At 42.7% G+C, this 22,077-nt stretch overlaps 1 protein-coding gene across 1 annotated transcript in view; it reads left to right on the top strand.

The window, feature by feature from the left end:
* Window positions 1–4,096: 4,096 nt before the first annotated feature.
* IMPG2 (interphotoreceptor matrix proteoglycan 2) overlaps window positions 4,097–22,077 on the top strand; it is a 90,708-nt gene continuing 72,727 nt past the window's right edge. Inside the window, exons 1-2 of the mRNA XM_084843210.1 lie at window positions 4,097–4,229; window positions 6,192–6,455. Of these exons, the coding sequence (XP_084699336.1) occupies window positions 4,151–4,229; window positions 6,192–6,455 (343 nt within the window). The 5' untranslated portion in view covers window positions 4,097–4,150. The remainder of the gene's footprint in view (window positions 4,230–6,191; window positions 6,456–22,077) is intronic.

Raw genomic sequence — 22,077 nt, 5'->3', positions numbered from 1 at the left:
ATTGACCTGTGGCTGTTTTCCTTAAATTTCCTATTCACATTTCTGTTTAAAATACTCCACCTCCTTTGTCATTAATATATGAAAGAGTATAAGGGTAACCTTCAAGGAGCTTATGTGTTACCTCTCAAACTATGTGTGCTTGGTATTCTCCCAGATGCACGCTCTGTCTTTTAAGAACCCCATGTGTAGCATAGAATTGCTTAGCGGGTTTATCCCTCTTACTTATTGTCTCACCTCACAGCAATGTCAGTGCTAGAGGAAAGGAGGCGGAGAACCACAACAGCCCTAGTATCAAGTATGAGGTGATGAACATGGTGGCCAACTCCCTGCATGGAGATCTTAAGCATACAGCATCTCGATTAGAAACACATTCATATTTATTATAGAAAATAATGAAGTATGGTCACATCATTTATTTTCAATGGCATATTTGCGGGGGGGGGGGCCACGGGAGAGATTGATTTCTAAATTGTTATAAATTATGGTGTTACTAATTAAGTAATTAGTAATTAGTTACTAATTTTTATTTAGTAACACTCACCAACCTGTTTTTGCTGTTGAATTTTTTTTTTTGAAGTAAAAGAAGCAGCAACTTCGTCAGGATCATAATTCTTTGTTTGTTTGTTGCAATTTTATCCCTCCCAGCCACTGTTACAAGCAGCTCAGGGTGGTATATATGGTTCCCCCTCTCCTTTTTATCCTCACGACAACAACAACACAAAGTAGCGATTTGGCCAATGTCACATAACAGAGCAGGTTCTTGAACCTGAATCTCCCCAGTCTTTCCAACACTGTAGAAACTGTACCACACTGGCTCTTGCCATATGTTTTATATGATGACATGTAAGTGATTTTTCCCTGTGCAGTAACAATGGGTGGAATCCAGATAAACGTGCATGTAACAAGCTGACTTCCCTGCCCCCTCCTCCCTCCCACAGGCCCGCCCCCTCTGAGGGGGAAGAGGAGAATCCCTGAAATTAGGCAGAGGAACATAAGTGGCCTTATATCAAGTCAGACCATTTATCCATCTAGCCCAGTACTATAGACAGTGACTGGCAGTGGCCCTCCAGGGTTTCAGGCAGGATTCTTTCCTAGCCCTACCTGAAGATGCCTGGGATTGAACCAGGGGCTTTCTGCATACAAACCATGTTCTCTACCACTGAGCTACCCTCCCCTTCCCCTCAGTCCCCCAGGCCACAGCCCACAATATTCAGCAGGGTCTTCCAACCCTTGGAGGAGCCTCTATGGGAGTCTGTCTAGGAGGGACACAGAAAAGTCAAACACCACCAGCCCAGTTGCACACACGTTTATTTGGATCCAGCCCAATGAAAATGTGGGTTGTAGATGCAATGTATTTAATATCAAAATAGCCTGGGCAATATCCATTGTGGGTATTGTGTGTGCATGGAGGATTCCCATAGACTCAAAAGAGCTCCATATTCCTCCACTCACCCACCCCCTGACAGCACTAAGGGCTGTTAGCAGGTATGGGAGGGGTTTCAGGCCCTCTACCGAAACTCTGCATAAGGTACTTGTGCTCTGGGACATGAATAGAATGAAGATAATTCTGTGACTTCACAACTCAAATTTACTTAAGTGAAAAAGCAATATATGAAAGCACCGAACTAGCATTATGCATTCATAGGAAACTGCCTTATACCTATTCAGATTCAGACCATACCTCTAGGTAGCTCAGTATTGACTACACCAGGAGTAGGCAATCTTTTCAGCCCATGGGCACATTTGGAAATCTGAGAGACTGTCCTGGGCATAGCCATAAAATGGCTGCCATGGATGCGCATGACTAGTCACAAAGGAAAAGTAACCTGGCCAAAGGCATTCATGAGAAATTAAGATGGCAGCAGGTGGAGGCTCCCACTTTGCTTTGAAGCAACCCCAGCTGCCAGTAAGAAAATATAAGGATGCTTTTAAAATACAAATTAGGAGGAGTAGGGTGTCTTCATGAGTGTCAGTTAAGGTGTCCAGGGGTACATTACTGTCCATAAGCACCACAGTGCCTACCCCTAGTCTACACTGACAGGCAGTGGCTCTTCGGAGCTCCAGGTGGGAGCCTTTCTCAGTCATGCCTGGAGAGCCTAGGGGATTGTACTGAATCTGGGCCCTTCTGCATGCAAAACACGTGGTGTATTACTGAACTATGGCCCTTCCCCCAATTACCCAGCTTTCTAAAGGTTGTGAGCAGATGATTAGTGCACAGCCTCTGGCTTAAGAGCCCTTGTGGACAGTACATGAAATGGGTGTATTCTGAGTAGGATATAGCCTGTTCTTTGCTACTCAGTTATGCAGTGATGTTGGTTTCATGATAACAAACTGCAGCCTCTGTCTTCATGGCTAAACCATGCTAGAAAGTTACGCCAATACTTTTCTCATAACATCATGCAGGGTACAAGCAGTATAAGCAAGACCACAGCGGATAGCTGGCCCACTAATACTCTGAGCTTTTTCTCCAACTTGTGTTATATCTCACCTGTGCAGCAATGTTTGTGAGGGAGGGGGGAAGTTTTCTGATTGAAAATTCGAGCGGGACTCGATAAGGCCCACAAGCATCACAATGACCTGGTTTGCACAACACAGACAGCTCATCGTGGGTAACCCAGGATGAGCTGTGGTGTGTGCCGGGCACAATCTTTGATCAGGCCAGTTGTGGGTTGCGCTGTGTTGTCCAAACCCAGACAACATCCATGATTTGCCGTAGGAATTAAGAGAGGATTTTTAACCCTCAAGTAACCCACAGTGATCAAGTTTGGATGACACAGCACAACCCCCAATCGGGGAGTGCACAATCACAATGGTGGCCGCATACACTAGGCACACACCACAGCTCATCATGGGTTAAATAACCCATGCTGACCAAGCCGTGTCATGCAAACCAGCTCACTATCTAACTCTGGCACAGTGTAGTTTGCTATGCTCTGTATTCATTATTATAGTTCACATACCTGAAGGAGGGCCTCCTCCCATATCAACCTGCCCGTGCATTAAGATCATCAGAGGAGGCTCTTCTCCTTGTGCCATCTATAAGGGAAGTATATCATCTACAAAAGACAAGACCTTCTCTGTGGTGGTGCCTAGACTTTGGAATATTCTCCCATGGGATGTATGCCTGATGCCCACATTGTACCCTTTTCAGTGCCAAGTTAAAACCCTTTTATTGGACCAGGCATTTTACATTTGTATTTTTTTAGCTGGTTGAAATAGTCTTCATGCCCCTCAATGTTACCATATCTATGATTAGGGTTTTTTTTATACCGCTTCCATTGTAGTGAAAATATCAGGTTTTTGTGTATGAAAACATGAAATCATCTTTTGCATGAAGGCGCGATTTATACATTTTAAAAATACATAAGTAAGCCAATCAACTGTTCATGTATTTACTCATTTTTTCTCATTTCCAGTATGCACATAATGTTTATTGTGAATGTATAAAAGCGGGGGGGGGGGAGTTGGAAAGGGAGCTGTCAGTGCCATTATACAAAACGCAAAGGATGAACATCACTGTTTCTACAACCTGATGCAGCACAGCAGTAAATGGGATCCTCCTGCTTCAGCATACCTGAGATAGTCATAATGCTGAATCAAATCAAGAGTGTTCTTTTACTATTTCATGTGGCAATAACAAGAGCACTCTGGGAAGGGGATCTCCTAGTGATGACCATGATGCTAAAAGAAAGTATTGCTTTGACAGCAAGCTTCTTTTTTTTTTTTTAAGGAAGTCAATGAAAATTGTGCTTAATTAAGTGTGAAAGGTACTGTCCTTGTGTGGACTGCCAATTAACAACATGAGAAGCTCCAGTAAAGCTGGCTTAGCTCACCAGATTAAAACTACAAAATTGCCTCCGCGGTCCATTGGCTAACATCAAGGAGCCACTTCCCCAGTACCTCTTACGATTTCCAAAATTAGAATGGAATAATTTATTTTAACAGAAAATAATCTAGCAACATTTTGGCTGGCTTTTGTTGCAGAAGTTATACTAATCCTTTTTATCAAAGGCAATTACGTATGACACCAAAGCTTCTCCAAAAAGGGAACCTTATTGGATGTTTAACACGTTCCGGGCAGCTGACACTGCTAAAAAGGGACTTGATTATTTTCGTTTTGCCTTAAAAAAAAACAAAAACCGGAAGAAATATGTGTGACTTTTCCTGGAAAATCTATTTAGGAATCTGGATATTTGTGTTGATTGAAGGAGATTTTCAAGCATTTGCAGGTAAGAATGTGCTTCTTTATTTTTTTGCAGTTCTTTTGAATATTGGATTGGATTCAGTCATAATAATACTGAAATCAATGGGAGTTAAATTAGACCAACTCTTTGTTGTTCAGTCGTTAAGTCATGTCCGACTCTTCGTGACCTCATGGACCACAGCACGCCAGGCCCTCCTGTCCTGCGCTCTCTCCCGAAGTGTGCTCAGGTTCATATTCATTGCATTGGTGATGCTATCTAGCCATCTCATCCTCCGCCGTCCCCTTCTCCTTTTGCCTTCAATCTTTCCCAGCATAAGGGTCTTTTCCAGTGAGTAGACCAACTCTAGTCCCATTCATTTCAGTGGGTCTGTTCTAAGTAAGGACTAAGTCTGGACCCCAACCCATTATGTTCAACGAAAATTGATGTAATTACATTGATAGGAAATATGCTTACAGGTATACAGAGTCAGATTCTGCTTCTGTATTGTTTGTTTGTTTGTTTGTTTGTTTCATTTATACCCTGCCTTTCCTCCAAGAGTCCTCACAACAATCTTGTGAGGTAGGTTAGACTGAGAGTCAGTGACTGGCCCAAAGTCATCCAGTGAGCTTCATGGCAGAGTGGGGTCTAGAACCCGGGTCTCCTCAGTCCTAATCCAACACACTAACTACAACACTACACTGGCTCTCTGTGTACTGGAATTCAGCAAGACGCCCCATACTTGTAGTTGCCAGGAGAAATTAGTAATGGGCCATTATGTGTCCATCTCTAGCAGAGGAATAAACTATCATAGAAGGATTGTTTTCATTTACATTTATGTACCTGAGGTCATAAAGACAGGATCTGTCTGTTCTGCATTTGTTTTAAACACACAGTAGCAGCTTTTGTTAGAATGGGGCTCTAATTACAATGTTTTCTCCTCTCTTAGATCTGGCTACAGATTTTTACACTGAAGTGGCTGCAGCTCTTCAGTTAACATTTGAAAGAACATTTTTATCTGATACTACATATTGCCTATATTTGCTATCATTCCCTTACTCCCTGTTCAACTGTTTTGCTGTTTTTCCCCTATCTAATTTTCTGAGTTAAAACCATTACTCCTGCCGTCATAGAAACAAGTAATTTGAAGTGTGTGATATGAATGAAAAACAAATTGGAGTAAACCTATTTAGTTCCAAAGTTCAAAATATAACACAAGAAGTGGCCCATAAACACATCAGCTGTCCAGCTAACTGATGTGTTCTTTTATGAAATCCATGGCAGATTTTGAGTGTTTGTGCTTTTCGTCAAGGTGTTCCAAACAGACTGAAAATATTTAAGATAAAGTAAGCTACTGCAGGTACTGTAACATGGTGGGAATATTTTGCAATACCTGTAGTGTCTCAGGAAATGTGACATGTGACATTAGCTCATGCCCCTGTGTGAGAAAGCATTGGGCAGAACAGAGAGGCAGCAATCATATCACCTAAACAACAAGGTAAAAGGTTGCATTTGTGTTTTCTTGGCCTGTGTGGAGGCCGAGATCTTTGTTTTCCTTGGCATTCGGTCAGTTCAGCCATTTTAACATTCAGACTTAGGGGGGGGGGGGGAATTTACTAAGCAAACGTTCTAGTTTCCATTGAAATGTTGATTATTCTCTAGTGTGGACAGATGTTAAGAGAAAACAATCATGAACCAGTTCGATTTATTTAACTTTGCTTACACTGAAGATTTATTTTTTATTGGCAGTAAGAGTATGGTGGTATGGTAAGAACAACAAAATCATGGTGCATAGTGGATGAGGAATGATAATAACTAGGGTGTACCAGCAAAAATGAAGTGCAGAAGCCAGAACCTTCTTTATTGGCATCTATGATATTTAAATGTATAAAGAAATAAGCAAAATAATTTTAGTTTGGAATAAAGACTGTATTCTTTAGTGAAACTCAGTGGTATTGTGGCACTGTATGAGCAGCTATTGAGAGAAATCTTTGTGATATAATTTTGCAGAAGAACCCTATTTACCTGCAGAGGATGCAGAAGCAAAGGATGCTACACCAGCTATACTACACGATGGCTGGCAATCAACTAGAAACCTCCCCCAATTTCTGGATTCTAAGCACCTTCTTGATTTCAGGGAATCAGAGAAATTCAGCAGGCGCATCTTGTTTCGAAGGAAGAGATCAGTTTTCTTTCCTACTGGAGTTAAAATATGTCCAGACGAATCTACTAAACAGGTTATCACCAACCATCTGAAATACTTCAAACTCAGAGGTAAGTGAGCATTTACAAGACTAACATTCTTGAAAAGCAGTGCACTGCAGCAATGCAAACACTAGATGTCTGGTGAATAACTGAAACCTTCCTTAAAAAGAACCTGTTTGACTCACATTTAGTTGCATTGCCATTTCTTTGTCTGAAGATGTTTTCTACGATATAGCCCTGGGCATTCCTAAGGGTCGTAATGAGGGATGCAGTCTGGACAGAGAAAATGGCAGCTCCTCTAAGCAGCTGCACAGGTGGCAGCTATGATTATAGCTGACAGACCAAGTGAGGAAAAATTAATCTCCCCGACCAAAAATCAACATGACAAGGTCTTCTCCTAGATCATTAGAAGTGGGATAAGGGTGTCTGTCTCTCACTTAAAAGTGAGGCAGCGTGTCTGTCTCTCACTTAAAAGTGAGGCAGCAACTGTGTGGGTAATTTCAGAGGGAGGTGAAACCTCTGGACATGGGAGGATGAGTGTGGCCTAACAGCACAGACAGGCCTCTAAGGAATGTGAGGCCTGGGGAAATATGACAGCTCAGCCAAAGAAGAGATAGCCTCATAACTTATTTGACCAAGTGGACTTTATGAAGGGAGCTGAGGGTGCAGTAGACCTACGTTCTACTGATATCTAGACCTTAGGCCTTACCCTTTTAAGATATGACTGTGTTCCTAGGAATAAAAGGGGGAAATGCCACATTTTCCTTCCTCAGTATTTGTTCATCTCTGTTATGTACTATGTCTTATCAAACTTTACTAAAGGAATGGTCTCCTTCCACTCTCAGCTTCCAACAGATTATCTAAATTGCAGGATTTATGTGGGAGTCCCTCCCCGTCCCTTCCTCATAAAATGTTCTTCACAACAGTAGTTGTCTTGTTAGATTTTCATGCCTTGCTGTCACCTTCTTGAGACTTCTGCTCTATTAGATAGATGTGCTGGGCTTGTTATCTCATAGATTTGTGAGCTTAATAAAAGAGGTCCATAAATGTTTTAGTTATGAAACACCAGTGGGTGTCTTAAAATGTCAGGAAAAATAAGTTCAGCTGAACCTGCAGGCTCTGAGATGATACGTGTTGAAGTGAGAGGGCAAGAAGATAGCAAGATCACAGATACAGGCATAAAATGTAAGAGCATTCGGAATGCTCAGGGTAGGGACAGAGCCTATATGAGCATGTGGGTAGAGGTTTAAAATCAACACCTTTGCTACTGCTAAAGATTTAACCGGTTTGGTAGTGGTTTGTGATCATATTCGTGCTCAAGTGGATCAGGCAGGATCCATAGGCTTTTGCAAGAATAAGTGATCAGTGGCTGCAGTTCCAACAGTTACGTGATTTGCTTCACACATGCAGGAGGGCTGCCAAGGCATCACTTCCTAAAATCACCCCCAGCCCACTGAAGATCCACTCACCACTGCTTTTACACAGCCCCTCTGTTCCCCCCACCCCGCCCTAGAGGCCATCAGAACCAACTGCCCTGTGAAGGAAGAGCAGTCTGGCATTACTCCCCATCTGCTCTGAGGTTAATCATATCATCTGGGCCCCCTGAGCCTTACTTGCAGTGACAGGAGTGACAAGAACCCAGCAGTTTCCAGCTAGGCCCCAGAAGGCCAAGGCCCCACCCGTTAGGCCAACAACTTCTGGCTAGGTTACGGCCATTTCAAGGAAGGTCAGGTCACTAGGTTGTTCCTTGGAGGCCCACCAAAGCCTGTTTTTGAACTATGAGCAGCCTGTTTCCATCACAACTGATCATTATAATAACTGTATAACATTAAGAACTGGTGCCTGAGTTTTCTTGTTTTCTTCCCCATCCCCTTTCCCCTTCTCCATCATGTATTGTTAGATTGTAAGCGTGAGGGTAGAGACTATTGTTTTTATGAATCTGTGAGCCACTGTCAGAGCCTTTAAATGCTTTAAATTAGGGATGGGAGACTTTTGAGCTTGCCTAAATTCCCTAAAAATCAATTTGAAGCTTGTTTTGGCTCATTCCCTTTTTTGTTTTAGTTTTCAAGCTGCTTTTCAGCTCATTTGAAAGAGAAAAGTGCACATTTTGAACAGGAAAAGTGCATATTTCTATGCATATTTTCAAAAGTGCACACTTTTCTCCCATTAACTAAAGTGTGAAAATTCGTGTTTTGTTTTTTTTTAATGTGGATTTTAAAGCGTGCATTTCAAAAAATCATATAATGCAATCACAAATTTGGGGATTTGCAAAATTTCTCTTTTTTAAAGTGCTTTTGCCTGCATTCACATTTGGTATTGGAAATAGGACATGTTTGCAGGATTTGTGGACAGAAATGAAATTCTTGTACGTTCCCCTGCAATCAATCAATCAATCAATCAATCAATCACTCTCTTCCCTGATATTCTTATAACTGGCACCAATTGGCAGATCTCCTGTCAGTCTCCCCACAGAAGCAAAGGACTGGATAGCACACACCAGGTTATTGTTTAGGGTGGACAGGAAGGAGCAGTCTATTTCCCTTTGAACTTCAGATCATATGCAATAATTCTTCAGGAGACCTTATTGAGGGGAGCATACTATGTGGAGGGTTATTATTATCTTGTCCTCCCCCATAGGGATCTATTTGTCTTTTGCCTTCCCCTTCCTGAAACCTGAAATCACAGTCTTAGCTACATGTTACTAAATTCTTATTTATAATGGTAAAATAAACAGAATCAGATGGGGGAATGTATTACTCTAGGAAAGTGTGTTGAACAATGTTCCCCACTCAACATTTGTTTTTATAGAATGAGAATTGTACTCTGCAGCATCAGCAGTATGCACCTTTCAGCTACTATAACTTCTCTTTCCCTATCACTGGTATTATCTAAGCCTAAGGATGTTGACACGGCTTTTGTTGTGTAGTGGGATGCATCAATATGGGTGGGGAGGGCTGGAAGGCGACTAATTTGTTCTCCTTTCACTCAGTTGGCCTCAGAATGGAGAGGAAGTAGAGGGTTTTCTTCTCATCATTTCCTCTTCCTGAAAATCTCTTTCCAGAGATCATGTAGCTTTCCCATTAATGCCTCTTCCCCCATCACTCTTACTTTGCGTGCTTTCCCCTACCCCTTTCTCCAGAAATTTTGTCCATTTCCCCAGTCATTCAGCTGCTTCCCCACCATTGTGTCCTCCCACACTCCCCCAGAATATAGAGCAGTGGTGGGCAGAAAGTAGGTCTCCAGATGTTTTGGACATCAATTCCCAGCATTACTAAGCATTGGCCATGCTGGCAAGGGTTTCTGGGAATTGAAGTCCCAAACATCTGGAGATCTACCTTCTGCCTACCCCTGATGTAGAGGTCTTATCTGGGGGTACTGGCCACTTTCTGAAGTCAAAGATGTCTTTAAAAATGCTTCTAGAAGATAGTTAGGCTGGGTTTATTTTTATTTGCCTTGACAAATCCTCAGAGGAAGCAAGTTCCAAGATGGAGGAAGACACCAATTCACACCTTTCTATGGACTCTCGCTGTTCATGCTTGATGTCATCAGGAGGGAACTATTGACTGTGTTGAGAAATAACTGAATAATGTAGAGATGGGAGGTATTTTAAAGTAGAGTACTTGCAAAAGGCAGAATACTGTTTCTCATAGAATTGGATATTACAGAGCTATGCAACAGGCCGCTTAACATATTATGAGGTGGCAAATATGTGGCGAACAGCTGTAGCCAAAACAATTCCTCCACCACCATCCTATCTCTTCCTTCTGTTAGTCTTCCCTAGTACCAGAATTTAGATTATAACCTCCTTGGGGCAAAGAACTGACTTTTTTCTGATGTAAAAGAACCTGTACATTTTGCTCTATATGCAAGGATGGTGCTGTATAAAAGATTAAGAATAAAGTCTGTCTCCCTACCGTATACAACTGCGTGACATTTTTATATTCACTTAAAAGACATTTTACATATACAAATAAAAAGCATAATATGTGAAACAGTCAAAATGTTAGGCCCTACCCTCAGTTTGGACATGAAGATTGAAGCATACAAAAAACATCTTGGTGTAACATTCATAAAATAATTGGAGGGGGTCCTGTAGACCATTCTGGTCCAACTTCCTGCTTGATGCAGGAAATCCAGAGCTACAGCATCCACAACAGCTGGCTGTCCAGCCTGTGAAGACCTCTAGCAAGGTACTGCCCTGTAATCAAACACACATGGGGAACTGGTTCCACTGTCAACCTGCAGGAGACCTGTAGGATTCAAATATACTGCTAGAACTCCACAATGCTAATCTTGATGTAACATTCCGCCTACCAGTCAGGAGCAGAAAGATGCATAAGGAAATAAGTATTGCTAGGACACTCAATTTTATTTATTTAAAAATGCTCCTTTAAGTGTAATCCCTTTACATTGGCAACTGTAGAGCAAGAGCTATAAAATCTTTGTGAGACAGGCATCCTTCATTAATTTTCTCAATGCTATCTTGTGTCACCAACTATTGCCCATTTGGCTGTGGAGTTTTAAAAGAGGATAGTTTGCCTGAGTCAATATACTACTAGCTGCTATACATGGTTCACCCCTTAAGAAGTGCAAATAGGATTACACCTGGATTAAATCTGAGTACTGCTCATTTACACAAATGACCAAGCAAGCTAACCCACCCCCTAGCAAGCACCCAGCACTTGTCATGTGCTGTCCCTCCAGTGAGCCTAGCAAATCCCTTTCTATAGAATGAGATGTAACAGGCTAAATCACGCTTACTGTTTGGAAAGATAAATAGCTCTTGAGCAATAAAATTCATGCTAAATGGCCACTTCCTGAAAAGAATAATGCCTCTTGTAAGGAGCACCAATACGCATACAATCTTATGAGAGTTTCAATCAGATAATTTTACACAGAGTGTAATAAAAACATTAAATAGAAATTGCATTTCTGTTAGAAAACTCTGTTCTCCCACCATGTCTCCATAGACGTGAAGCTTAAAGGGATAGGTCACAAAATGGTGCAGGCATAGAGAGGGAGCCATATTATTCATTACCAGTGCTTGTCATGGCACTATGCAATAGATTGGGGGTGGGCAACATGCCACCCCCTGCTGTGTTGCTGAAAAAAATGGCATCCATAGCACTATCGAGAGTTACGCTGGTCAAATTTGCTTGGTTGCAGTGCTCCGGAGCCCTAAAATGATCGAAGTTAGCTTGCAAATTTAGCTTGTAGTGCTCCAGGCGCCTTTGTACAAACCACCTTCCCGGCCGCCTCCGGAAGGAGTGCAACCCACAGGGGTAGGTGTCTGGGGAGCAAAAATGGCCTCTTCACCTCCTGCAGTTGCCCACCTCTGTGAAAGATGCTTGTGACACTTGCAGAATCACATCCCAAATAGTACTCCAAATTTAGTATTCCAAGATGTAAATGCCTCACTCTGAGGAAAGAGTCACATTTTCCTAGCGGCAAGATATTGTGAGTATTGGGAAGATGCAATGCCTGAAACAGAAGCTCGTTGATCCTACAGTACAAATGTGCAACAACTGTGTATTTATTGTTCAATAAACTGATTGTATGAAAAGTTCCTTAGGGAACACAGTGTGCTTGCAGCAGTGGATGCCCAGTAGAATTTAGGCTTTTTACTGCTGCTCAACAGAGCCAATTTACACTCACTTGGCTTGCAGCAAGTTCACTTTGTTTTAGGTAACTTTCCCCAGCATGTTGTGGTCCAACTGCAGTAGACTCTGCAGTCATTGGTTATTAGACCAATGTGTAGGTGTAAGTTTCCCAACAAATGGTGGCTACAAAATATATTTCGGTTTATTAACATTAGATAACTTTAGGATTATTAACTGACTAGGGAAGAAAAAAATGGCCTAGCTCAAGTATTGTAGTGTGGCCACTTATGCATTGCCAAAATGAAGAGGAAAAAAGAGGACAGTGATTTTCATAAAATCTGCATGGATTAATTTATGTGCATATATGAAACTTTAGACATTATTAGTATAATTAAAATAGAAACATAATACATGTCACCATGACCAGGTGACCTGTGTGGCTGCTCAGTGTCCAGGTGCTATCTCTTGTCCAGACACTGTCTGTTGATGGGCAACTTCCAGGCCCCTGCTGCTCTCCCCTTTTATAGTTATTTATGTTTAAACTGGATTTGGACTGGGCAGCCCTTCAATGGAGGATGCTTTTAAACAGAAGACTGTCTGCTTGACGGACCTTCAAATAGAGGACTATCATCTGTAAAGTAGGGCACATGGCCACCCTAGGGTATTATGTTTTGTTGAGGAGGTGGTGCTTTGGGTCCACTTACAGGATGCAAAACCAGCAGGATGCAAACCCCCCACCCAATTATTAACATTTATGTATACTGCAGGGCGGGGGGCAAAAAAGCCATTAAGGTAGTGCAGAACAATTTAAAACCATAAAACACAAAGCCATTAAAAACATAAAAACAATTACATATTTCAAAAGGCTAAATTAAAGAGATGTGACTTCAAATCGTTTCTGAAAGCCAGGAAGCCAAGGCCAAGTATAATTCTTGAGGGGATGCATTGCACAGTTTGGGAACAACACAGGAGAAAGCCCTTCCTTGCATGCCCGAAAAGCGGGCCTCTGCAAGCAAGAGTGTCTTCAAAAGGGCCCCTCCTGCAGATCTTAATAACCAGACAGCTTCATAACAGTTCAGCTGAGTAGAAGAGTGTGTGCTAGCTAGACTCCACCCCTGGACTCACTAAAATAAAATCCACTATATTCCATCCAGAGATCAACCCAAATGCAGTGGATTCCACCCTCTGGCCCAGAGGCCCTGCCCAGGCACAAGAATGCTTTCTTTCAAGAGTTGCCCATGCTATTGTATTCCTATCACTTGCTGACTTCAAAAATTAATATAATTTAAGGAAAACCTGTTCTGTTTGAATCTACCTCAGTGTCCACAGTCTACAGTGCCTTCAAGTCTAGGCTCAACATGTGCCTGTTGCTGAACTGGTATGTTTTAGTTTATTTGTTTGTTTAATAGATTTATAGACCACTTACTATATTTACAAACATATTTCTAAGTGATTAACAAAGAAAACACATGAAAATAGTTGAAATACATCCAAATAAAAAATTTATAAAAACTTTAAAACTAAGTACAAGACCATAGTTAACAAACAAACCGGGCAGCACAATCAATCACAGAGGTCCTCAGTAAAGAGATGGGACTTTAATTGGTACCTAAAGCATGCCAGAGTTGGTGCCTCCCAAATATCAAGGGCATTCCATAAGGTAGGTGCCATCACAGAGAAGGCCTGCTTTTCATTGTACAATACAACCCTCTTTAGGTTGGGATTCAGTGGCATGCAAATTCATAGACTGTGTAATCTTATATGTATCTAGTCAGAAGTCCCATTGAAATCAGTGAGGCTTTCTGCCAAGAAATATATAAGTATATACAAGTATAAGACTGCTGTGAGTGAGCTGCAAATGAGCAGGCAGGTGACTAATTGCACTTCTGATTTATAAGATGCCCTCTTTCAACCAAATGCTGCAGTCATAGAATCATAGAATAGTAGGGCTGGAAGGGGCCTACAAGGCCATCGAGTCCAACCCCCTACTCAATGCAGGAATCCAAGTCAGAGCATCCCTGACAGATGGCTGTCCAGCCTCATCTTGAATGCCTCCAGTGTGGGAGAGCCCACCACCTCCCTAGGTAATTGGTTCCATTGTCGTATTGCTCTAACAGTCAGGAAGTTTCTCCTCATGTTCAGCCGGAATCTGGCTTCCTCTAACTTGAGCCCATTATTCTGTGTCCTGCACTCTGGGATGATCAAGAAGAGATCCTGGCCTTCTTCTCTGTGACAACCTTTCAAGTACTTGAAGAGCGCTATCATATCTCCCCTCAGTCTTCTCTTCTCAAGGCTAACATGCCCAGTTCTTTCAGTCTCTCTTCATAGGGCTTTGTTTCCAGTCCCCTGATCGTCTTCGTTGCCCTCCTCTGAACCCTCTCCAGCTTATCTGCATCCTTCTTAAAGTGTGGTGCCCAGAACTGGACACAGTACTCCAGATGAGGCCTAACCAGTGCTGAGTAGAGGGGAACTAGTACTTCCCAGGATTTGGAAACTATGCTTCTATTAATGCAGCCCAAAATAGCATTTGCCTTTTTTGCAGCCACATCACACTGTTGGCTCATATTCAGCTTGTGATCGACAACAATTCCAAGATCTTTCTCGCTTGTAGTGATGTTGAGCCACGTATCCCCCATCTTGTAACTGTGCATTTGGTTTCTTTTTCCTAGGTGCAGAACTTGGCATTTATCCCTATTAAATGTCATTCTGTTGTTTCCTGCCCAGTGCTCCAGTCTATCCAGATCACTTTGAATTTTGTTTCTGTCTTCCAAAGTATTAGCTATCCTGCCCAATTTGGTGTCATCTGCAAATTTGTTCAGCATTCCCTGCACCTCCTCCTTCAAGTCATTAATAAAAATGTTGAAGAGCACTGGGCCCAGGACTGAGCCAGTTTTTCCACATTGTGAGATAAAGAAGGATCTCTTTCTTTTTTCATCATACTAATATTACCAAGAATGCACAATAAGCATTTCCATTGATAACATATTTCATTTTTCCATGCAGGGATGGCATCAAGGATAGGCATGATTGGTCACCTGCCAAAAGCCCTCACCCCAGCAGGGGCCCACTGACAAGAGCCCCCTGGAGTTGCTCCTCCTCTTCACCATTGCAACTTGCATGTTCATCTGCCCCTCACGCTGGCCCAGACAACCGTGGTGGTGAGAAGGAAGAGCAGTAGAGCAGTAGATGCCCCTGTCTCCTCGCTCACTGGCTCTCTTTACCTGTCTAGCAAGCAGGTGGTAGCAAAGATGAGAAAGGAGATGAGCAGCAATAGGTGACAATGGTGGCGAGAAGGTAGGCTCACTGAGGGAGGGAGCCCATTGAGGGGTTCTTGTCCAAAGGCCCTCAAAAAACTGCACCCGGCACTATTTCCATGTGCTGAAAAATGTACCCTTAGTTTCAGTGGATTTGCCTGACATAGCAGAAAGTACACTGACTTCCCAAAGCTTTATCTGTTATGTCCGCAAGACAGGCCTTACCTTTCTAAGTACATGTTTGGTTAATGCTCTAAGAACTTACAGATGGTTCTGTGCTTTTGAGACTGGAATCGGTGGGGTGGCTGTCACACTAACTGGAAGGACAGATACTAAATCCTTAAGCTAGCAGGAGCTGATTGAGGCAGAAGAAGGAACAGCTTGCATTCAGATACAATAGCCTTGTCTAATTCATTAAAAAAAATAAAACATTCATGAAAAGAAGATGAGCAGAGAGGTGTCATAATCAAGAGGACTAGGAACCTGAAGCCATTACAGAAACAATATGGGTCCTTTGCAAGAAAATTGCTTTGTATTAAAGAAAATTGCCTTTAATTAACATTTTCAATTACTCCAAAGTTCTCCAAGCCATTGTCTGTTTTTGTATTTTGCATTTGTGTTTTGCATTTGTCTATTACTTCTTCTTTGGTAGAAGTAAAAAAAAATAATTCCAAAATCCACAGTTGAGCAATACCTTTCTTAGTACCAACCAAAATTCCACAAAATTGTGCCAGGTTTCGAGTTCCCCAGAACTCTTCATCAGACACCACTTCTGCAGAAGTGTATTACAACTAGACGCTGCTGTACAGTTGTATCTGTTTGCATCTCCCTGTCTCCAAATGCAATCCATGTGTTTAGAATTAGAGCAACATAAACAGTGTACTACTGAAGGGAATCCAGTCTTTCCTATGACAACAGAGAAGTCATTTCCGTGAAGTTTCTTGTATCCAGCAGCAGGGCAACACTTACTAATGTACTTGTAGTATTCAGCGTTCATGGTGCTTTTGTAGAGTTCAAAGTAACAGGTTAAGTCTTTAATAGATTTACAAGATTACAAAATAAGGGAATGATTTACGACTACTTTCCATATCATTCCCCTCCTCTTGCACTCATTGCCTTGAGTGTACATATTGCCACACAGGAGATGTACTGAAGCATCCCCTAGGATCATCCGAAACAAATTAAGTTCACATTAATTAGTATCTTTATGAAATTATATATACACACACACACATTAAATACAAAACAAAACAACAAACAGCAGAGAAATAAATATTATATATAAAGACGGATATAACATCTAAAACAATGAGTCACTACAGTTCGGGGGTGTGTGTGGACAGTATTACTTGAAGATGGCACTACTTCAGCTGCTATCTTAAGGAGCGCCTCCAGCAACACCAGACAGGCCGCTTAACAAGATCAGCCTCGGATGGCCTTCTCTCTGTCCCATCAGCCAGGACAGCTAGACTGGTGGGGACGAGGGAGAGGGCCTTCTCTGTGGTGGCCCCCACTCTGTGGAACTCCCTCCCTAGGGAACTCCGTCATGCCCCCTCTTTAATGAGCTTCCGTCGTGCATTAAAAACGTGGTTGTTCAGGCAGGCATTTGGGGTGGGTTAGGGTATTTTTTTAAAAAAAATTTTATGGTAAAATTTTATTGTTTTAAATTGTTTATGGTGGGTTGTACATCGCCCAGAGTGGCTGGGTGACCAGTCAGATGGGCGATTAATAAATGTAATAAATAAATAAGGTGACCAGATTCAAAGTAGGTCCTGTGCTTTTAAGAGCTGTCCAAAAGAGGGTATCTTTGGAGGTGCAGCATTTCTCCTTCCCCACCACCACAGCATTATGATCTGACAAGCTATACTTGCCAAAATCCCCTCCATTTCTCCACCTATTAAAGTACAGCAGCAGGGCTGGCATCAAGGGTAAGCATGGTTGGGCACCTGCCAAGGCCCCACATCCCAGCAGGTGTCCATTGACTTGCTCTTGCTCTTCACTACTGCAACCTGCTGTTCACCTGCCTCTCGCTCTGGCCCAGACAATAGTGTTGGTGAGGAGGAGGAGCAGTACATGCCACTGCCTACTTGCTCACTGCTCTCTGCCTGTCAAGCAAGCAAGTGATGAGAAAGAGGATAAGGAGTGATAGCAGCTGGTGACAATGATGGTGAGACAGTAGACGCACTGAGGGAGAGAGCCCATTGAGGGTGTTTTGCCCAAAGACCCTCAAAAAACTAGAGCCCTCACTATACACAAAAGTCTTATTCCCAGTGCCCGCCTCAAGACATTTTGCTCCCTGAAGTGGAGCCCTGCCACCGTACTGCTAGGACAAAGCGCTTTAAAAAGTCTTGCTGCACCATTCAGACACCAATTCCTGCCTTCGTCTGTCCCCTCTCATGGCACTGCCTGAAGCAGGTTGCTTCACCCTACTGCATGACTGGGGCAGCCCTGCTTGTTCCCCTGTGCATCTGGTGATCTTGGCGGCTATTCTTTTTCCTCACAGCCCTCTAGTCAGTCACTAACATTGCAAGGGTGAGAAAAGGCCAAGCTTCTGACTACTTCGTGCAGGGTTGGCTTGGCTCCTCCTCTGTTTTGGCACAAGCTTGGTAACAGCCAAGAGAGTTCTGGGGGCTCTGTCTCCACTTTCAGAACAAACCCTCGGGGAAGGCAACAGCTTCCTCCTGCTTAATCAAAGGTGTTGCTCTTCATAAAGGCAAGTGTAGGTTGCAATAGCTCCCACAGGAGCGCTGTGGGTGCTACTGTCCTCCCAAACTGACAACTGAAAGTAGTGGCAGGAGCAGCTCATCACAGTACCAATAGGGACTCTAGTCTACCCACCAGCATACTAGTAATACAAGATGGGTGGATTCAGGTGACAAGCTGAGGTGGTGGCCAAAATAATGAAGCCTCCATGGGGTGGTTATTTATTTGGTACAACCGGTTTGATTTAAAAATAAGGCCAGGCCATGAGGTGGGAGAAGGGGATGCTAAATTTGTTGCTCAGCTGCCTCTGCCACCTCACCAGCTCAGTGGCAACATAACTGTGTGTGTGGTGAGGTTTGTACGTTGCCATAGGAAAGCTGGGAGGCAGGGCCAAGACAGGGGACCTCATCATGCTGCTCTCTTTGCTGAGAGCAGGGCCCCCGGACTTCCATCCCAAAGTCTGGCCCAAATGGCGCCACTATTCACCAATAGACCTGAAACAAATTTAGAGAAAAGGTTTCAATCCAATAGTCCTCTCCTCATTGACATTTGCCTGCAAACATTTGAATTTTCACTCTCCTCATTTACTCCTATTTATGGATGCTGTTGGATTTAGGGATACTAGAAAGAAAGCACTGTAAGTTTGGAAGCTGGAATTGTAAAAGGATTGAAGTCTGGAAGCTGAGATTTGATGTTGCCATGAAATTCATCCACAAGAGTTATTTTTGAAAAGTATCCCACAAGCTTATATTTGAAAAGCAAGTTTTAAAAATGATTAAAATTAACACAGTCAAATTTTGAAATTTGCTAAGTTGCATGAAATGTTTCAGATCTACTCATCAGCTTCTGTAATTCTTTTGAAATGCAAGGCGCACCTCATGTTTGTTTGTGATGTCGCACTCCTGGTAGTTTCACTACCTCACCTGTTTGTTGGAATCTCTACCTTTTGACAAAGACACAGCTGTCAAATCCACAGAACCTATTCAAACATCATTATAAGAAGGCAGACACACCACTGCTACACCCATTTCAAGTGCTGTATTTCTATGCTTGGAAGAGTGCTGTTGCACTTATGTGTTCCTTTTGGGTCTCCCACAACAGCTGGTTGGCCACTGTGTGATCAGACTGCTGGACTAGATGGACCCTTGGTCTGATCCAGCAGGGTTCTTCTTATGTTCATGTATTCTTACTTCTGTTAGAAGTATAAGGGCAGCCCTACCATTATGCAGAGGTGGCTGCCTCTGGTGGCTAATTGTGGGTGTCATAAAAGGGCAACAATGTGTTAGATCCTATAAATTTGTTATTGTTGTATTATTACTGCCAAGGAGAGGGAGAAGTGCTTGTGGGATTTTTTTTTCCTCAGTTGCCAAAATAGCTTGATCACCCTTGAGTATTATGCACCTTGACTTCAGGGGCGTGAGGTGGGTATTTTCCCAAGAAAATATCTTGGGAGAACCCTAGAAATCTGTCCCATCTTAAAACTGTCAAACCTACATTAGGCCGAAGTCATCCATCTGATAGCCAGTATAAATGGAAGTTACATTTTATAACAGGTTAGTGGGGTTTAAAAAGAAAAGCATGGCTTTTAGCTGCATTTGGCACATGATGAAGCAATCCATAAAAAACAGAAACAAAAAAAAGACAAGACTGACTTGGAGCAGACTGTAAGGTATAATATAGTGTTCTATGTTTTAAACATAATTGTATAAGTTAATTTTAAATGCTTATTACCTTTAGGAAAAAGGGGGGAGGAAAATCCCACAATTTGTGCAACTGGACAGAAAATTATAGGCGGTATTATTTTTTTCAGAGTTGCTTTTGTGAAGTTGATTATCACAAAGGCTTGGGCTATCTTTGAAAGTAAGCACAGAGAGCATCCAACTAAAGGCAATGAAGAGTTGTCCCCGTCCCCACTCCTTCTAAGCTGATGGAAGAAAATAATTTCCTTATGACTAGTTCAAGGTCAGTCCTTTCCAGGAGCTGCCTCTGTATTTTAGACTTTCACTGAAGGAAACCATGCCCCTCTTTCATCCCTTCTGCATGTAACCTCAGAATATGATTGTGACCAGCATGCTTGGATGTTGGTACTTGATTTGTGCAGGCTGAGTTAAGGCCACTTTATCCCTGCCCCTTTGCCCCGATTCTCCCCTTTTTGCAAAGCAATGAGGGGGAAAAAAATCCTCTTCCTTTATTTCTCCTGGGTCACAGAGGGGTTCCTGTATGAACATGATGGGACTGAATGCTCTGATTGGCGACAGAGACCAAAAGAGACACTTTGCGGTAGCAAACTGCAGAGAGCTAAGAAAGGAGGCTTGACTCCTGCTGAAAGTAAGAGCTTTTCAGTGAAAAGTGGAGGAGTTTTAGTCCCTTCTCATTTACACTTCTGCAGAGTATCTGTTCATCCTTTGTACAATTCTCTATCCATTTGGGAAGTGCAAGAGGAATGTTTTCAAAGGCTGTGCCTAGAGGATCTCCACCACAGCCTTTACCAACCTGGTGCCCTCTAGATGTGTTAGACTACAATTCCTACAATCCTTAGCCAGCACAGCCAATCACCATGCTGGCTGAGGATTGTGGGAATTGTAGTCCAATACATCTGGAGGGCACCAGGTTAGGAAAGCCTACTGTAGCATATTTTTTTTTTATCCTATCCTTCCTCCAAAGAACGTAGGGCAGTATGCATGGTTCTGCCCCATTTGATCCTCACAGCAACCCTATAATGTAAGTTAAGCAGAAATGCAGTGACTGATCCAAGAGGTCGTTAAGTGATCTGCATGAACTTGAGCACACTCCAGGATAGAGCAGAGGACAGGAAGGCCTGGCGTGCTATGGTCCATGGGGTCACGAAGAGTCGGACACGACTGAACGACTGAACAACAACAACATATCTGAATAAGGCAGGGGGTGAGCTTAAGTCTCCTTGATCCAAGTCCCACACACTGGGTATAGGCTTGGCTTGGCTTGGATAGTAACTTCTATTTTGTGTTAAACCTGGGGCCTAATCCAGCCACGCTAAACAGATTCAACTCATGTCCACTTGTGTGAAAGAGTTATATAGTTTATTGATGGAAAATGGATGCAGATAATAAAAACAAAGAAAAGCTTACACGTGCCCCTCAGCTCATAGGTGGAGTTGGTCTGGTTCCCTTGAAGCAACAGGTGTTGCCCCCAAGGCTGTTTTCCTGAACAGGTGGCATGCCTTTCACCTTTCAGGTGAGAACTGGTATCAGGCCACTCTGCCCAGAATTTTATAGAACTTGTCTCACTGAGTTAAAGACTGTCACAACACAGAGACACCTCCATCCCTTCACAAAGGAGGATAAAAGGAGGGCCTTAATTTCTTGGCATGAAAGAAAGTTTCTCACAGCAAAGAAAGGAACATTCTTATCAGAAGTAAGGTACTAACTGTGCAAGACAGCTAGTGTGCATTATCTAACCTTTGTTAGTAACAAAAAGTGCTGACCTTCACTGTACAGCTATGCGAATCAACTCTAACTTCATAATCATTGCCCACTGCTCTAGCAAATAAGTATACATATGCTATTGGACTCTGCATATGACTCTGTGTAAGTTCATACCCGACTCCTCACCATTCTTCTGAAACCAAATCCAATACACATTCCTTGAACAAAACTGGCCTTTCTTGTCTCCCCCTTCCCGCTGCAGCCCAAAAGTCTGCTCCTGAGGGTTGAGCAGCCCTCTGTTGTTCCCCACCCCTCACCAACATAATCACCAAAATCTGGAGAAATCACCAAAAACTGGGGACTCACTCTTGCCCAAGTGGAAATGCCTCCCACTCATGCAATACCATCACTGGATCCAAACCATAATCTCCATGTTCAGAGGCAGTATACTACAGCTACATCATCCTCATAATGACAACAACAACAACAACAACATGGTGTAATATCAGATGCTGGAGTCAAACAACAGAGTAGGGCTGTTACCTTCATGATCTCCTTCTGTGACTCTCCAGACCTAGGCTTTTTCTAGCCCCGTTGAAAACAAATGGTAGACTAAGCCCAGCCAGCATGGCCAAAGGTCAGACAATATGTGAGTTGTAGTCCAAAACATCTGGAGGGCACAAGGAGGATGATTGGTTTGCTCTTATGTTGTTGAAGTGATGGTAGTGGT

This window comes from Heloderma suspectum, chromosome 3, assembly GCF_057233095.1.
Source record: "Heloderma suspectum isolate Gila_16-S chromosome 3, 16-S_ref, whole genome shotgun sequence".
Classification (NCBI taxonomy): domain Eukaryota; kingdom Metazoa; phylum Chordata; class Lepidosauria; order Squamata; family Helodermatidae; genus Heloderma; species Heloderma suspectum.
The sequence above is the reverse complement of the archived record's forward strand: the minus strand, read 5'-3'. Positions and strand labels throughout refer to the sequence as shown.